Raw genomic sequence first — 18,420 nt, forward strand, 5'->3', positions numbered from 1 at the left:
GTCTAGACGACGGCTGACCTTTCAGCTGCAACCAGAATTTCAGTGGATTTCAAGGCTTTGCAACTGTTTACGCATCAGGTAACAAACTGTGACCTTTTTAGTTTCACATACAACATTATACACCGCTAAATCTGAGCTCGTGAATGGGGAGCGAAAGCACTTTTATCCTGTTTTTGTGAGAGACTTTGGTCATTTCCGCTCAGGTTTCATGAATTATGAGGCATAAAACGGCCCTCGGCCGAAGAAAACTTAAAGGCTACAGCAAATGCTGCGTGTTTAAGATGAAACGCAGCCATAAAACTTTCTACATCTGCCCTTCTTTGGTGTTATTGGCTTCACTCTTTTAGTCCAGATTGATGAATCCCTGTTAATGCACGCCATCAATTACGCAATCACCACTTCCTGGACAACAGCAAGCTAACACCTTTAATCTCCTCAAAGCTAATATGAGCTCCCCTCCACTCTGGCGAAGATGTAATATGTCACTGAAAGGCGGAGGCGGTGTGTACAGTAAACAAGAATTTATCTATCATTCTGAGAGGGCTTATAGCCGGCAGGAGATTTGAAAGAGGCAGGGACCCGGAGGAGCAGCCGCGCTTAATCAGTCGCCTAAATCTGGGGATTTTACGGCGCAGCCGAACACGCTGCGTTTTCAAACGGAGCCTTCGCCAACCCGAGTTGGGAGAACATCCGCAGTGATTTTACTGTACAATAAAACAAAATTACCTCTGTGTTAAAGCCTTGTGAACTATTTTACCTACAAATATCTACTCTCAGGGTTTTAACACCTTTTTCTTAAACTTGAAATCTTTAAAGGCTAAATTTTGATATGAGTAAAAGTTCACAAAACAGTGAACAAAATGCTGCGGTCTGAGCCGCTGTCTAGAGGTGGGGGGGGGTGTCTCTATTTTTTGATGGTATCAATTTTCATATCTCTTTTCATGTCTTTCCTGTGGTTTGGAACTAATGCTGGAATTCTTACTGGGGAGTCACATGAACAAGGACTCAAGTTGAATTCCTGGACGGTGTGGTCATGAACCTCATCACCTATTCAGCAGGCAGACAGCAACACAGCAACACAACTTATCTCTCCATTCCATTGGTGTTTCTGGAAACCTGGTCAATTTGGTTCCTGCTTTCTCTCCTGCTGATAAAGATCTGCCGGGCCTAAAGCAGCGTCTGTTCTTTTCGGCCTTTTCCGAAGGCGTTGCGTCGAAATGATTGCCAGCCCCGACGCCGTTGTTGTTTTTGAACTTTTAGAGATGATTAGCTGCCGCGCCGTGCATCAGCATCGACGCACACGTCTTTGGGTTGGAGGCGGACGATGTTTCTGTTAGCTGTGTGTCAGCTCGGCGGAAACTTCACCGCATTAGCGACAGAAATCTGCACGTCCCGTCAGTCAGACGGAGGAAGGCTGCGTCTCTCCGGCGTGGAGAGGGGATATCAATTCACCCACTTTCAGCATATTAGGCCGCGATCGAATTAATTGGATGGGGCTCCGACGCCGTGCGCCTCCTCCGCGTCGCCCACTTACAGCCTCATCTGTAATCCTTCGATGATTCTCATGCAAGACTTTTCATCGCCTCTTTACTCACATCCACATTAGTGATTCGATTCAAACAGGCTTGTTGAACGGCCTTAAATGGACTGCAGGATTCTCTCAATGGTCGCTTCATTCTACACCCTTCTGGCACATTCTGACGGCCTCGGATGATTCCTGGCCCCAATCCAAAGCCAACGAGGGTGTTTTTAAACTGGGATCACAAAATAGAACAAAAATAGGCCGGACCTACGTCTTACCTTGACATTCTGATTTGAAACTGCAGGTTGGTGCACCGAACATCTCCCAGGCAGTTTTATTAGATGTCTAATCAACGAGACGGACGCCGTGGTGGAAGTCGATAAAGGGCGCCGAGAAAACACTCCAATAGCAACCAATCAGCAACATCAGGAATAATCAACAATTCTCACATCTGCCACACGGCAGTTCTGGGTTCAGATCCAGCCACCCGGGGTTTGCATGTTCTCCCGCAGCAGGTATGCGTGTAATTACTGTTCATTCTTCTTCATACAGCGCTCACATCAGGATAAATCACGTGCTAATGGCTAATTAGTGGTCCATGAAGTGTGGGCGTGACTCCGCCTCCTTCCCTGGCCACTACTTTGCTAAGGCCTGGTTTGTAGAGTGGAGACGCAATTGCATTCACGCTGTTGCATTAAATGCGGTCACAGTGCGTCTCTGACCGCTTTCAGACGCTCTTAGACAAATTGAATCGCCGCGCTGCCTCAGTGTGTGTACACGGGCCCCCCTAGCGTGCGTGCGTGCTGCTGAAACACTAAATAAAGACATTTACTTGTGATTGTTCCTCTTGTGGAAAATGCTGTAATAATCATAAACCATACTTAAGGAAAGTTCACTGCCATTATACGTTTGGAATTTCACAACTTGTGCGTTTAAATGTCAGATTGCGTTGCTGCGATTTCGTGCTGCCAACATGCAGCTTTGCAGATGTAACAATGAGAGGATGAGGCAGCAGTCCAGGCCCCAAACATGACCCCTCAGAGAGGGCACCCAAGGGAACAGTCAGTCATCCCCTGCGACCAAGGCACAATCTCCCAGCAAAACAGGCGGGATTACATTAGGACAGAATTAGAAAACAAATATAGCCCAAAACTGTGGCAATCTGTGCCTAATTAATTGTCCTTTTGTGGCATTAAATGGAGCTCAGCGGCATCCCTTTAAACGCCGTTGCTCCTCATCTTGCCAAGAAGCTCCAGCGGGCACTCTCGGTTATCTGCAGCTGTCCAGGTTACTGGGCAATAAAAGCTGGGAGCTGCCTTTGACTGATGCGTGTTCATTTCAAGCACAAAGGGACACAGATGAATCATGCCTGCTCTTCTTTTGGACTCTAACCCACACAGTGGCGCACAAACTTGCACGGCTTTGGAGACAATAGCCAAAACACGTGCACACGGGGTCTGTTGTGTCTTAGTGGCGTGTGTCGGGGTCGACGTGCCGTGCAACGTGCTTCTCGCGGAACAGCGCGTCCTGCCTCCCCGGCCGGCGCGTCCGCGCCGGTTCTCTCGTTGGAGTGTGTGATCGGAGTGCAGAGGAGCAGGAGCTGCAGCGCGTTGCTAGGTTTCCCCGCGCTCCACCTGGCAGGAGAGGAAGCAAGGCGATGATTTTGTCTCAGGAAACCATCAGCGTGCTGATGGTGCTGCTGCAGATCAACACAAATGATGAGATTGAGTGAGTTTTTAAATGAGAGGATCGCTTCTCTGCTTCTGGCTTCTCACCTGAAGCCTTCGTTCCCTTCCAGCGGTGCTCATTTAATACCAGATATGATTCCTTTCACACTGGGCTCATCATTTACTGCTGTCCTGAATAAATCAAGAGCTTTTAGGAGCAAAAATGTAACCCTAAAACAGACGCCCCTGGTATGATATAAAGCAGTATAAAGTTCAGTATTTGGTCCTGGGGGGCCAGGTCAGATGGGCTTAATCCGGCTCCTGATACAGTAGCAGGAGGGAGAGAAGAAGAAGGGGGAATGAAAGGAACAGGCACATATGTCAACTGCCAGAGGACATTAAAAGGTAAATAATAGTATTAAAAGTGTTCATAAATTTGCATTGTTCCTCGTGTTGCTAACAGTGGTGTGTCCCTGAGCAGCCTGGCTCCCCTCTGCTCCCCTCTGCTCCCGTAATCCCCTTGTTTTCTGTCTGACCTTGTCTACCTGCTCCCCACCTGGCTTTGCCCGTCCGATCTCTTGTACTCGGATTTACTGACCCTGTGGTTTACCACAAACTGGATTATGTGGAATCATTCTGCTTGTGTGCACTTACTTTTTGCTGTGGGTTGCCTATAAATCGTTCCCGAAGCTGCTGTTTTTTTTCTTCTTGTCAGTCACATCTCAGTTGTTGTGAGCTGCATTTGTCTCCTGTCTCCAGCTCTTAGGACGACTATTAATCACAGTGTTTAAAATGTCTGGATGTACATCGCCTGAACGTCGTTGTTGTTTAGTGGGTCGATTAGCCGTCCACCTCTATTTGGCGTCACTACACCATCTTGGTCCTCCACAACTTTATTATTACCCTCTGAGATCGGGGAATAATTACAGCATGTCAGGGAGTTGCAACGTGTGATGGACACGGCTATTTCCACCCTGTTCCTGGACTGGGGTCCTTCCAGCCAGTATCCGGCTACGGCGTTTGCCTTTGTTTTCCTGTGACTTTATCTCACTTCTTGAAAGAACTCTGATTTCTCCTGAGAGACGCTCTCTTTTGTGTATTGTTTAGTCCCCCCCCCATGCCTCCTCTCCCATCGCTCCGATGGCGGCCTCCTCTTCCTCCTCACCTGTCCCTCATCCTCTGCCCCTCCTTCAGGTGTGAGAGCACTGCTGTCCCTCCACCCTGTCAGAAGCCTTTGTTCCGGTCACCCCCACCCCCACCAGCGTGTTTGTCTGTCGGCATAGCAGGGGAGCTGAAACGCGGCGCTCCGCGCCTGCAGGTGGTTGCTAGCGTCATCTACAAATATGAAAATCTGCTGGCACAAGAGATTAGCCGTGCGAATCCCAGCCCACAGAGGCAGCACTGGATGCTCGCCAGAGGAATGTCCACAGAGACAGTTATCTGCCAAACCGGCCGCTCGTTGTGTTTGGAGAATGGTGATGATGGATGAAATTCCTTCCAGATGCTGTGAAATGCCAGGGTGAAGCTGCCGTCACCAACATTAGAATGCAGAGTGGAACCTGTCACCAAGGGGAGGCCTGGGTCCCTCAGGAGACCCTGCAGCTCCCAGCTCATTAATTATCACCCTGTAGGTTCTGACACATGAAGGTATTATAATGGAATCTGGCCTCATCAGCCGGGAACAACGGAATAAAGGCGCCGCAGCCGCCTCAACTGTTGCCCAACGCGCCGCCGTCTCACGGCAAATCTCGACAAACCTCGCGTGCTGAAATTCATCCCTGTCGCTTTTTGTTTTCTGCACGGCCATTTAACATTTCAGCTCCCTTCGCCGCCTTTCCATCAAAGTTAAATGGGTTGAACCGAATGTTCTTACACTTCACAACACTTTTGCTCCCTTTCTCATCAACAGCATCCGTGCTAATCTGTCATCTCCAGAAAGAGAGCGTGCGCAAAATATTAGTTTTAGCATTAGTATGCAGAATAAATCTGATTCCATGTATTCACGCAGGCCTCTCTATCCTAGGTCCTCTTGTAGAGTCTACCATGCTAAATTAATTTAGTTCTATAATTGCTTTTATCTAACCAGGTAGTTCCAGCATCTAATGTGTAATTAGTGAGACTAATAAGCTCCGTCTGCTCAACTCAAACTAGATTTAGCTAAGATAAGCTAATTGGTTCCGGACTGAAGCTACCACGCTACTACCTGTTGAGCTCAAATCAGACTGGTATTTGTGTACGCTCAAACTAACCTAACTCAATTACTGAAGCTATTTTATAGCTGTAGACTTCAGCAACACTGTGTGTGTCATGGGGAACTGTTCTTATTTATTCCAGTCCTCAGAGAAAAAAACTGCTGTAAAAAAAAGTGGGAAACGGGAGGATTTTTAGAGGATACGTTTGTTTTTTTGTTTTGTTTTTCTGTTGTATTTATTGTATTAGCCATTGTTGTATAAAACCTGTAACACACTCGGGTCAGGCCGAGTACACAATGGTACACTCTGCATGTCCTCGGGAAACATTGATTGCTGTGTGTGTGTTCATGTGTGTTTGTCCCTAACATTTATCTAACACTATGTCTGCCGGAGCTCAAATCCTCTAGGCTGATGTTTGTCTTGAGTGTTGTGATTGCTTATTGATTGTCAGACACTCTGTTCATTGTGTAAAAGTGAAGTCAACTGGAAAGAAATGTGAGCTCAATTCCTCGCCAACCGTCAACTACGACTGGGCGCCGAGGAGCAGCAGGTGACTTGGAGAGGACTTATTGGTTTCTACTTGCAGCGCTGGATATTTACTCCAGTACGTCCACCTCCATTAACATGCAGCAGGAGGAGGGCTTGACCTCAGCTCAATCAGAACCACTTGACATCACTTCAGCCAAGTTGGACTCACTTCTGGTTTTCCCAAAACACCAATGCATCAAATCTGAGAAACAACAATGATACAAACTATGGACAGATGATGGAAAGAATCTATAGAACCATGTGGGCAAACACTGAAAAGAAAGAGTGGGGGAGAGTGGCATCTGCAGAAGGTGTGTGTTAGCTAGCTGCAAAGAGTTTTTACCAGGGGGGCTAGAATGACGTGGCATAAGCAAATCAGCTGTTAAGGGTTTCATCAACCATGAGTGCACTTGAAAAATCAAAAGAAGAAAAATCAGAAGTGGCAAAAGTACCAATTACTTTCACGGCCGCGGTTTGATGAAGAGCACTGGGACACCTCAGACCGAAGCTCAGAGGAATCTGTGGCTCCAGAGTCATTTGTTTGGATTTAGCAGAGGCACTGATGGAGGCTCACAGGGGAAGCACGGAGGCTGCAAAGAAGAGGGGAAAGAAAAACCCAGTGGGAGTCTTCGTGTCCCGTCAAATCCACCTGCAAATGTCAGATTAGAGTGCAAAAACTTCAAAAACTAACAAAAGTCTTCACATCTGGAAACAGAAATGAACTCCATTGTCTGCAGCATATCTGCATAAATAGGATGTGTTTGGCAGAAGAACATCACAAATCTGAAAAGACTTGATATGCATGCGAATCCTTCAACCCTTCAGAGCAGTCGGGGAAACAATTAGCTCTCATTTATTTCTTTAGGGACACTTTTGCAACGCTGCCGCTTGACTTCTGATCAAAACACCATTAAAAACACCTCTCACTCCATCTACTGGCCGAACAAACCCTCTGTCGCAACACGGATGAGTATTCCCTGTCTGTCTCAGTGATGGGATTATAATTTACTCTCAGGGTGCATTTTTCTTTCAGGAAGTTTAAACACACAACTGCCACAAAATAACTGTTTGTACTTAACTTAAACTTAACTGTTGGAACAAGTTAATTTTCATGTGAAGGGAGCGTTTTGTCCTTGTATTTACATGCTTATTTAGTGTAAGACTCTGAGAATTTAATAATTCAGAAAAATTGTATGGAATGTAAGGAGAACTTTTTTTCTAATAATTTTTAATCTCTTTGTTTAATATAACTTGGCTCTAAAACGCATGCGCAGCTTCGGTTGCCACGTGGATTTTCACAATAATGGGGAACAATGTCGCATTCTGCAGTTTTGTGTGTGTACGTCCGCCTGGTGTGATCATCCATAGTTAGTGTGTACCTGACCACGTTAAATATTAAAGTCAAGTTAAATCTATTGCTGGTGTTTAACAAGACTTCCTGTTATGGACCGATCTGTTAACCATGCTTTTATTGTGAAGGTCCCAGTTCCGGTTGATGCCGTCAGTTTAACTTGACGCCGCTGGAAGAGCTCCGATGAAAAGTTGCGTTGAGGGAGAACTTCAATGGGAAAGTGAACTCTGACCATGAAGCTGCTGTGACCAAAAGTGTCCAGGAGTTGGGATTAAAACTCAGAGATACGGCGGAATCCGGATTTTAACAATACTCCGGCAGAAACGGTAAATTTTAACACGCGTTTTCAACGCTGCTTGGATTTAATCGTTTTGGCTTGATCCCTTTGCTAACTTAATTACTGCAATCCTAACCCCCCAAAAAATGCTTGATTTGTCACTTATTTCACGTTTAACAATGCAAACTTTGCCATTGTTAATGTAACTAACAACGCTAAGGTTTAAAGAGGACTTGCATATAAATTTCCATTCATTTTCCTTTGAATGTATGTATTTCGTGGTCGTAATGTTATTTCATTTTAATTCCTGGTTTATTCATCAGATACAATCAACTGTGCAGTTTTTCTGTGTGGAAATAGTAATTTTAAAGGCAGAAGTAGCCGAAAAGCTGCGCGAACATCTGCATCATCGGCGCTCTAATTAGTGCTGCAATCATTAACAGCTGCGTCACAGCGTCGGGATTAAAACCACAGAAGAAGAAGAAGCCGCGGGAGAAAGTAAGCAGTGTGTAAATGTGCGCGTTGTGGCTTAAATGTGCGCTTTGTGGCTTGGCCTGGATTACTGTTGCTTTGTGTGCACTTTTAACCAGAGCTCGTCTGTGATGTGCAAGTCAAAGGCGGCTCATAAGTCGCGGCGGTGACGCTCCAGTCGGACTGAAGCTGCTGCGGGTCCAGCCTCGCTGTCACACTTTGCAGCCTTTGTTTGTGGAAATCTCTGCACAGTACAGTTTCTCAGGAAAAGCCCCCCCCCCTCCTATCCGGGGCTCTGCGTGACCTGCTGGCAGCCCTGCGCTCCACGCACGTCTGCTGATGTCTTTGGCTTGAATGCATAACAAAGGAGCCCATTTCCTCCTCTGACAATAACCAGATTTTTCTGTCCTCCCAGCACGCTCCTGCAGCTAACTGCTCTGGAACAGAGTCCTGCATGGCCTCACAGGAACGTGCAATAAAAGTTGCGTTTATAAATGTTTACAGTGGGTTTATTAGATTGATGTTTTTCCTGAATCTGTCAGGGCAGTCAACAGAGCTGATCTGATTTTCCCTCGACATTCCTGCCATTCTTGGTGGTGTATCTTGCAAGAAGGAGGCGCCCGTATTTGATTTCTGTGACAGAATAATTGCATATTCAAGCCCTTCTAATGTTGAATTAGGTTTTAAAAGGCGTGTGTAGCCGCGGTCAGGGCTAAGGTTTGGGGGAAACAGCCGTTTGTGACTAAGGAGAGGAAGACATTTCTCCAGGATGTGCCAGGAAAGGCTTCCTGACAGGGCTGAGTTAATCTCAGTTGGAGGCCTGTTTATGGTTTGATTCTCTTCACCTCTGATATTTTGCCCTAAATAAGACTTCATGCCACTGGGTGCTTCTGAGACCGACAACACCGGCACCAAAGGAGAGTTTTTCTTGGCTCTGCGATCTCTTACTCAGTTGTCCCGACTCCTCTTTCTGAATTCCCCCTCCTTAGATTTCCGACGGCGGTTCCTGTCCTCGGATCAGCACAGCCGTGCCGTCACGTGAGTGCGTGACACAAGGAGCTTCTCTGCACTAATGAAGTTGTCGTTTAAAGTCTGCAGGGTTGTTTTTGTGAGACGGTCTGACCTCATCAGCAGCCTGAACTGCAGTCCACTCAACCATCTTATCAGGGGGAGAGTAAATAAGCCCGCTACTAGATTTCATGTGTGGTGGTCCAGGAGGTCATCGGACTTCCAGCTGTTCATTATTTTCAGGCCTGTGCAGTTTCTTTGGTTCTGCCTCTCAGCCAAGTGCTTCACCAGATGAAGCCATGCGCTCTTCCTGCTCATTAGCAAGGATGATGACTTTGTTGCTGAATAACAGACCTCTTTCTGGAGATTTGATCAATCGGGGTCTGTTTTCATTCATATGTGTCTGAATTATCGGCCTAATGTCAAAAAGTTGTGGCCTAATCCAACTAGTAGTTCAAAAATGTTAACGCTAATCCTGTTTTTGTTACGGTAGGATGGCTAAATCTGCTTTATTCGCTCTGAAATACACATCTGAACCACAGCTGGTGTTGCACTCAGTGTGTGTGTGTGTGTGTGTGTGTGTGTGTGTGTGTGTGTGTGTGTGTGTGTGTGTGTGTGTTGTGTGTGTGTGTGGTGTGTGTGTGTGTGTGTGTGTGTGTGTGTGTGTGTGTGTGTGTTTCAGACTGATCACTCAGAAAATGGTCCAGCAATCACAGCTCACTTTCTTTCCAAATGCATCCCTCCCCCATAGATCTTTCTTTCCATCTGGTTTATGTTAAAGCCACCATGCAGTGATAGAAAACTCAGCTTTTTGTCTAAAACCCACTCAGTTATGGTTCCTGCAGCTGTATTTCCTGTTGAATGATTCATGCTTTTGTCGATTTCTTAATGAAAGTGGAAAACACATCCTGTGTTGGTATTGACGTGGCACATTGAGGTGTCTGTATGTGACCCCTGTGACCTTGAATATATGACGGTGGTCTTATCAGCCACATCTTGGGAGGGGGTGCAGGGGTCAGCCGGGATGTCGGTGCCAGCCTTCAGTGTTATCGGGAGTAATAACCTGCTTAGGAATGTGTGTAGCCGGCACTCCGACGCTGTGGCGTTATCCATCATAGGTGCAGACCCCTCCTCACACACCCCCGGCCCGCGTTAGCTCAGAACATTAAAAGGGAGATTTTGGACCGCGCCAGTGATGTTCTGCTGAATTTCCTTATATAGACCTCTCATGGAGCCAATAGCGCCCAGTTGGATGTGGTTTTAATCACAAGATGGCAGAGAAGCGATGCTGCTAACACTCCTTTATTGTTTAGGGAATCATCTGACTGAAGTTACTGCTAAATCTTTATTTTCTGCTCCTTATTTCCAAGAGACGCTTTTAAATGTCTTTGCCTCTGGTCGAACACCTAAACCAAACTTACGTTCTCTTCCTGCAGCCATCACCGGAGGGCGCCAGCCTGGGTTCCCCCCCACATTTCAGAGAGCTCTAGAAATAAATCCTATCCTGCAAATGAATCATTTGATACGATGTGGCATGAACGGCTGAACGTTTCCTCTCTGAAGAATCTTAGAAGTGCCCATAAATTGAGCTCTTGATGTCCAGTTTTCTCCCATGTGGTGACACAAGCAGCCGGCTCTAACATTTACACCAGAATCCCAGCAGAGATAAAGGGCTTCTGTCGCTAGTGAAGCCGCTGAATTAGAAGCTGTGGGAAACCAAGCAGACCCCCCCCCCCCCTTTATTGATATTTGTGTTTCATTACAGTCTGAATGTCCATGTTTTGCCCTGCTGGGTGGGACAGAGAGAGGAAATGAAGTAAGCCCCCCTGTGCCCACCCCCGGCCCACCATGGAAACAAAACAGCCTCTGTTGTTGTTCCCCCCCAGCTTTAACTGCTCTTCCCTCTTCCTGGATGCTCTCTAACCCCCAGTACGGTTTGAGTCATGTGACTTGATGGTGGAAGTTTGGGATGTCAAACATACCAAGGAGACCCCTAAAAGAAGAGTTCTTCCATCTCGTATAGGATCCAAACATTAGGTTTATCAGAGTTATTGATGAACCTGCACCTGATTAATCCAGGCCAATAAAGGCCTGATGAATCATCTCCGTTTGACTAAAACACTGGATTTAATCTCCCTTTTTAATGTGAGTCGAATGTTATATTTGTAACGGGGGCAGTAATTGTTTGTTTTGTTTGTTGAGGCAGCCCAGTGGAGCACATTGATGATGTCATTCCTGGATTGTTTCAGATTAACCGGCCACAAGATGATGTCGGACGCCAGTGAGATGTTGGCGGCGGCCCTGGAGCAGATGGACGGGATCATAGCAGGTAACCACAGTGGGCCTATAAGTGGGCATGGCGCTGTGCGGCAGCTGCCCACATCTGGAACCATTTAAGTTGCACGCTGGGAACTGTACGTGCACAAAGCTTCATTCTTCTCCCGCTGTAGCGCAAAGCTTCTCTCCATCTTCCTGAATAGAAATTTAAATGAGGAAGAATGGTGCAGTTGTTGCCAGTTCCACCGGTCTTTACTGGTTCTGCTGCGTTCCTCTGTCATGAGAAACCGAAGTTTCCATCTGAAAAACGATTTTTCCGGCTGTGAGCGTTTGGAAACAGACGAGCAGAGCAGCCTCCAGTTCAGGGTCTCCACTTTTCCACTCAACTGTGTAATTATAGCATTGACCTTTCCAATGGGTGGGGGGGGATCACATGACTCCTTCCCCCGTTGCTGCAGAAACCACAGCCATCATCACCACTTATGATTTACTGTAGCAGAGTGGAGACTTTGTTTGTTTGGTGAGTCTGACATCTTCATCATGGCTGACATTTCAGAAGGGTGATGGGACAGGAAGGAGTCGGAACATCAGTCGGGTTCAGTCAGCTGCTGTGATACCGGCCAGTATCACCGACCAGTATCGCCCGCCAGTATCGCCGGCCAGTATCGCCCACCGGCCAGTATCGCCGGCCAGTATCGCCCACCGGCCAGTATCGCTGAGCAGTATCACCGCCAGTATCGCCGGCCAGTATCGCCACCGGCCAGTATCGCCGGCCAGTATCGCCCACCGGCCAGTATCGCTGAGCAGTATCGCCCGCCAGTATCGCCGGCCAGTATCGCCCACCGGCCAGTATCACCGAGCAGTATCACCCGCCAGTATCACCGACCAGTATCACCGACCAGTATCGCCCAGTGGATAAAGCTGCTTCTTTTATTAACCCTCCTGCTCAGTTTACCACTTTCTGAACCCAGATGAGACCTGATTTCATTGTGTTGTCCCACCTCTGCAGTGAGACGTGGGTGATTTTAGGAGGGATTAATCCGTTCCTGTGACAGTCAGAACCTGCTGCTCTATTTCCTGGCCAGTCTTTCATCCAGCCCCCCTCCTGTCTGCAGGCTCCAAAGCGATGGATTACTCCAACGGGCTCTTTGACTGCCAGTCGCCCACCTCGCCGTTCCTGGGCGGCCTCCGGGTGCTGCACCTGCTGGAGGACCTGCGGGGAGCACTGGAGCTCATGGACAATGACGAGAGGGACAACCTCAGGTGTCAGATCCCCGACTCCACCGCAGAAGGGGTGGCAGAGTGGCTGCATGGACGACTGGTGTGTGTGTTGGGTGTAGCCTTGATTTCAGTCATTTTCCTCCTGATTTTCCCACTATCGGCCTCTCGCTGGCTGTTTATTGTACGAGCGCTGTTCTGACACGCTGGCTGAACAATGGCGGATCTGTGAGTCCTGCTGGGAAGAGTTTCCACCGTCCAGGGTTGTGTTGGTTCAGGACCAGCCTCTTGTTTTTCTTCCCTTGCAGCTTCGTCTCTCCAGCTGTGATATTGTAAACAAGCGTTTGATTTAATTTTTAACTTCGCCTGCGCTCTCTTGTCCCCGTTCTGGAAGAAGAAATAGCCTCAGACGCTCCAGAGACGTCTCAGGGCTTCAGCTTGAGCCGTAACTTAACGTGACAGCTGAAGGCTGCCTCCGTCCTTCTTCACTCATTCTAAAGAAAGCAAACGTTGCATAACTGCTGCAGCTGTGCTGTTTGTTTATAAAATTACGGCCTTTTCCCTCTTTCCAGACAAACGGTCACAGCTCAGAGGCCGTCTACCAAGAACGTCTGTCACGACTGGAGAATGACAAAGAGTGTCTCATCCTCCAGGTCTGTCAGTGCTGACGTTTGTTCCAAACTGAACACCCCTGATTTCTGTCGCTCACAACTAGTTGAGTGTGTATAAATGCAGGCACACCTGAACACACGTGCTGAGGCAGAATCTATGTGTCACCATGTTCCAGGTTAGTGTGCTCACAGACCAGGTGGAGGTGCAAGGTGAGAAGATCCGGGACCTGGAAACCTGCCTTGAGCATCACCAGGAGAAGCTGAATGCCACAGAGGACCTGCTGCAGCAGGTAACGCTTCAGTCATTCTGAGCTTGGGTCCGGGCCTGACCTCTGACCTCTGACCTCTGCGCCTGTGAGTCAAGCACAGTTTAACTAAAGGTATCCCTCAGGAGCTGATGAACCGCGGCGCTCTGGAGACCCAGAAGCTGGAGCTGATGACCGAGGTGTCCAACCTGAAGCTGAAGCTGACGGCCGTGGGCGGAGATCACAGGGACGGCGAGGTGAGCTGCACCTGCTCCGTGTCCGCTGTGGCGTGACGGGATCTGGCAGCCGCTCGCACATTGTTTGACAGTCACAAAGGTCGTTCACAGCCGGCTGGAGCGCTCAGTCAGGTGCTGCAGCTTGGACTTCTCCAAGGTTTACAAAAGAAGCTTGAACCCTTCTCATGCTCCAGCAGCTGTTTCCTGCCAGGATCCCCCCACCCCCACATACCTCACCTCCTCCCCCCTCTGGGACCAAAAGGCCGCCAGTGTTATAGCTTCCATACGGCCAGTCTGTTATGTTTTGGCATTTCCAGACAATGAAAGCCTGGAGGAGGTCGACTGAATCAGTCCTAATTGAATGTTTGTTTTTGTTTCCGTTTTAACCTCAGCTACTCATCACTTCATAAAACGTCCCATCTAAGCAGTGCTGCACTGGATTCTGGGACATATTTCATCCCTTTGCTGTCACACATGTTCTATCATTGGACTTAAATCCAGTGTACAGAAGGAAGCTAACTTATACCGTGCTGCTAAATATTTGAGTGTTGTTGATGGATTACTCAGAATGCCATGCAGAGAATAATCTGAGTGAAGTGTGGACTGTTCCTCCCCCCACCCCCACACTCCACCTCCAGGTTGTAACAGTAATGTGAGTCCTCCTCTCCTCAGGGATGGTACCAGGAAGTGAATGACCTGCGGTTCAGGGTGAACGATGCAGAGAATGAAAGACTTCAGTGTGAGAAGCAGCTCAAAGTTACTAAAGTGAGCACAGATTCCCCACCAGATCTGTTTGGTTTTTTACATCTTCTCTCTTCAACCTTTCCTGTATTAAACCTTCTCCCTCCCCTTTTTCTCCTGCCATTTGTAACGTCTGCCTGTTACTTGCTAAACCCTCAAGCGTCTCAAGGCGAACACAGAGCGTTTCACTGGAGTCGAGGTGAAAGACTTTAATCTGCAGCCTGTGCTCTTCTCCTTTCTGCTTCTTAAGATGCTTTAAAGCTGCTTCTCCTCCACTGCTGCACTTCTTTCCTGAATTCCACCACCCTCGTAAGTGCTTGTGTTCCACACACGTGTGTTGTGCCGTGGCACGTTGAGTCATGTTGGCGTCCCGTCTAAGGAGACAATTTAGATGCTGTTCGTCCGTTGATGTGGAATTTTGTGAATCGGACGTTGATCTGTGCACCGCTGTCAAACAGGAGGAGCTGCAGCTTCTGCAGAGGCAGCTGGGGGAGCGCGAGGCGGAGCTGAGGAGGCTGAAGGAGGAGAGCAGACCCAGGCTGGAGTGCCAGAGCAGAGCTGAGAGTGGAGACAGAGGTGAATGGTCTGGAGTTAGCAGAGAAGACTTTGAGGATTAGACATGGGGCATTCATCAGACCCCCCCCCCACAGAGGACAGAGAGGTTGCTCATTTGTTATTCCTCCACAGTCTGAACTCTAATGAGGCGATTTAAGTTCTTATCTGTCTGGCTGGAGTCTCCATACCAAACATATCTGACGGTCTTCCTCCTGCAGGAGCATCTCAGCAGAATAGATGCTAACTAGCTTTAACTATCGGAAGCTACTTCAAAATTCCCTCACAGAAAATGCCTTTTGTCCACTCCAGATGCAGAGGTGTTGAAGATGAAGATGGTGCTGGAGTCACTGGCTTCATCCAATGATGAGAAGGTAACGCACGGCGTCACGCCCAAGCGGACAAGGCAGGGGGCAAATTAACCTTGTGTGTGTTCCACAGGAACAAAGGATAAAAGAGCTGGAGGCATCTCTCAACAAGTGCCAGAATGTGCAGCAGGTCAAAGGTTACAACCATTCATCAGAACGCATAGTCACATCTGTGTTCCTTTAGTTGAAACAAACTTTCTCAGAAAAGTTACAGGAAGGCGACTATGACGACATTGCAGATGATCCTTCACTTCCTGCGCCCTCGGAGGAGGGTCGGGTCACAGCGTTGGTGGGGGAGGCAGGAAGGAGTCCTGGCGAGGTAAACATGTCCAAAGAGCATTCACACCGGATGAACTCCAGACTTCCTGAGAAAATCTCAGTTTTCAGCCCACTCACAGGTCGCCCTGACCAGGAAAATGTTGATACGCCTGGTTTTCAGTCTGTTCCAGGTATCGGTGCTCTCTCAGAAACTAATGAGCTGGACAGAGGACAGGCGGAGGCAGCTCAAAGGTAGAACTGGAGCCGGATGGTTTCAACCAGTGAGCATTAAAACAAACAAGTATTTTAATGTCTCTTCTTGTTTCAGTTCAGCTGATGTGCTACAGACTGACGGGTCTGACCAGGTGAGCTGCAGCCCATCACATAAAGCTCATCTTAACACTTTAAACCAGTTTCTTTACCCGTTTAAACGAACTCACTGCTGCACTGACCCCTAGTGGCGACCACCCGGTACTACAGCTCGCCGATTTTAATGCGCTTCTGTTCCTCCTCCTGTATAGACTAAAAACAAGTCAGGATCTGGTTCCTCGCCTCCCTCCATCAATGACAGTTTTGGTACTAAGAAGGCTCGTTCATCTTTCGGCCGTGGATTTTTCAAGCTACGTGGAGGAAAACAGGGAGCCAGCTCTCCGAACCTCGGTAGCAGCTTCTTTAAACCTTTGACCTTTCTGTAGAGTTATTTTTCCACATTTATGGGAGTGTGTAAACTTAGTTTATTAATTGGTATATTTTTCTTAGCCGAGAGGGACCGTAAGGCCGCGGAGCACCTGGACTTGGCCGGTGTCCCCCTGCAAAGATCCCGGGAAGCAGCTCCTCTCCCGTCCTCTCCTGAAACCAAGAAGAAGTCCAAAGGTTTCAGGAAGTTCTTTGGCAGGTGAGGCGTGACAGCCACCGCTGTTGACATTAAGGGTTTGCTGTTGAAATCCTGCTCTTGTGGTTCTGCAGACTGAAGCGGAGCCACTCCACCTCCTTCAACCTGGACGATGCAGACGTGGAGTTCAGGAGGGGCGGAGTCAGAGCCACGGCCGGCCCCCGACTCGGCTGGTCCCGTGAACCCAAACACAGGTGCGTCCCGCTGCTCTATTGGTCACGTCTGGAAGAACCCGCGATCGACCGCCCTCTGTGTCCCATCAGCGCCGCGGATGTTCCGTTCTCACGCTGGAGTAAGGACGAGGTGTGCGCCTGGCTCCAGGAGCAGGGTCTGGGCCTGTATGTGGCCCAGGGTCAGATCTGGGTCAAGTCCGGACAGACGCTCCTGCAGGCGTCGCAGCACGACCTGGAGAAGGTGAGACCGCCCTCGCCTCTGCGTTGGCAGCACTGGAGCAAGTATTAAGGGAAGCGTTTGATCCGACCCCCAGGAGCTGAGCATGAGACAGCCGCTCCACAGGAAGAAGCTGCAGCTGGCGCTGCAGGCGCTCGGCTCCATCGACGACCCGAAAGGCAAACTGGATCACAACTGGGCCACGAGTGAGTGCTGCCACCGCAACGGTGGTTCTCCAAAGCAGCTTTGATGCGTGGTTTAACGCTCCGATGCTGTTCCAGGGTGGCTGGACGACATCGGCCTCCCGCAGTACAAGAGCCACTTTGATGAGGCTCGTGTGGACGGACGCATGCTGCACTACATGACCGTGGTGAGTCACTGTGACCTCACTTCCTGTTTTATTCTGTGATGGAATGACTCACCTGTTGGCCGTTCTCCCAGGAGGACCTGCTGTCTCTGAAGGTGGGCAGTGTTCTCCATCACCTCAGCATCAAGAGGGCCATTCAGGTCCTCCGCATCAACTCCTTCGCCCCCAACTGTCTGCGGCGGCGTCCCTCTGATGAGGTATCACACAGGAGGGCGTGGCCTTTCCTCTTCACTTCCTTCCCTTTACAGATGTTTATGCCCGCCTGCAGAGCAACATGGCGCCAGCGGCCATCTGCCAGTGGACCAATCACAGAGTGATGGAGTGGCTGCGCTCAGTGGACCTGGCGGAGTACGCTCCCAATCTGAGGGGCAGTGGTGTCCACGGAGGGCTGATGGTGAGGGGGCGGGGCCAGAGAAGCTGCTCACCTGTAGCTACGGGGGAGACGCTCCACTTGTCGGCTCACCTGACCCGTTTCCTCTGCAGGTCTTGGAGCCGCGCTTCAACGTGGAAGCTCTGGCCCTGCTGCTCAACATCCCGCCCAACAAGACCCTGCTGAGACGCCATCTGGCCACACACTTCCACCTGCTTGTCGGCGCCGAGGCCCAGCGCCTCAAACAGGAGTATCTGGAAAACCCCGACTACAGCGTCCTCACGGCCACCGCCAGGGTCAAGGTACCGCTCCTCGCCAGGGTCTCCTCACTGCTGAAGGTCTGATTGTTGCCGTCTTTCACAGCCGAGGCGTCTGTCGTTCGGCGGCTTTGGCAGTTTGAGGCGGAAGCGCCATGACGACGGCGAGGACTACGTCTGCCCCATGAACGTGGACATGCCTAAGAGCAGCAGCTTCCAGAGGGGGCAGGTCCACGTTTACGAGGAGGATCTGGACCAGGTGTGGACAAACCTCTGACTTTTGACTTGATTGCTCGTTTTAAACCCATTTGCTCGTCCTGTTGACAGATGGACGTCTCGGAGGGGACGGTGAGACAGATCGAAGTGTTTTCTGAAGAAATCAACAATCTGACGGTGAGAATCTGACCCGTTGGGTCTTCGGGGACCAGGAATCTGTGCATTGACGCCTCCTGTGTTGCAGAGCATGCTGAAGGACGACCTGTTTCAGACATCGCCGCCAGGGGGCGCCACACTGGAAACCCGCGAGGCCGGTGTCTGACGCAGCTGCAACCTGTATTTATACTGTTAAAGCCCCAGCTGTCATTTTAAAGCATTTTGTAATAAACACACCTTAAATCCAGAA

At 49.2% G+C, this 18,420-nt stretch overlaps 1 protein-coding gene across 7 annotated transcripts; it reads left to right on the forward strand.

Annotated features, from left to right (window-relative positions):
• Window positions 1–7,390: 7,390 nt before the first annotated feature.
• Window positions 7,391–18,420, forward strand: ppfibp1a (PPFIA binding protein 1a). 7 transcript variants are annotated; one of them, XM_057023109.1, is made up of 26 exons: window positions 7,391–7,586; window positions 7,861–8,035; window positions 11,266–11,345; window positions 12,409–12,614; window positions 13,084–13,164; window positions 13,299–13,412; window positions 13,514–13,624; window positions 14,276–14,368; window positions 14,505–14,543; window positions 14,803–14,920; window positions 15,209–15,270; window positions 15,338–15,401; window positions 15,468–15,583; window positions 15,704–15,774; window positions 15,851–15,887; window positions 16,044–16,182; window positions 16,282–16,417; window positions 16,489–16,828; window positions 16,902–17,010; window positions 17,086–17,174; window positions 17,246–17,368; window positions 17,440–17,565; window positions 17,655–17,843; window positions 17,905–18,057; window positions 18,126–18,191; window positions 18,259–18,420. In XM_057023109.1, exons 3-26 carry the CDS (start codon window positions 11,282–11,284, stop codon window positions 18,334–18,336), a joined length of 2,724 nt encoding a protein of 907 aa, XP_056879089.1. In that variant the 5' UTR covers window positions 7,391–7,586; window positions 7,861–8,035; window positions 11,266–11,281; the 3' UTR covers window positions 18,337–18,420. The 7 variants fall into 7 exon arrangements, with proteins under 7 accessions (XP_056879089.1, XP_056879090.1, XP_056879087.1 ...); XM_057023110.1 differs by having other exon boundaries at window positions 7,981–8,035; XM_057023113.1 differs by lacking the exon at window positions 7,861–8,035 and having other exon boundaries at window positions 7,395–7,586; window positions 16,489–16,608; window positions 16,678–16,828.

Source organism: Takifugu flavidus, chromosome 22, assembly GCF_003711565.1.
Source record: "Takifugu flavidus isolate HTHZ2018 chromosome 22, ASM371156v2, whole genome shotgun sequence".
In the NCBI taxonomy this organism is placed as follows: Eukaryota; Metazoa; Chordata; class Actinopteri; order Tetraodontiformes; family Tetraodontidae; genus Takifugu; species Takifugu flavidus.

Coding starts and splice junctions, on each gene's coding strand:
- ppfibp1a (XM_057023109.1), top strand. CDS start 11,282: ATGATGTCGGACGCCAGTGAGATGTTGGCGGCGGCCCTGGAGCAGATG. Junction 12,615..13,083: donor AGTGGCTGCATGGACGACTG/GTGTGTGTGTTG, acceptor CCCTCTTTCCAG/ACAAACGGTCACAGCTCAGA. Junction 15,775..15,850: donor CAGGCGGAGGCAGCTCAAAG/GTAGAACTGGAG, acceptor TTCTTGTTTCAG/TTCAGCTGATGTGCTACAGA.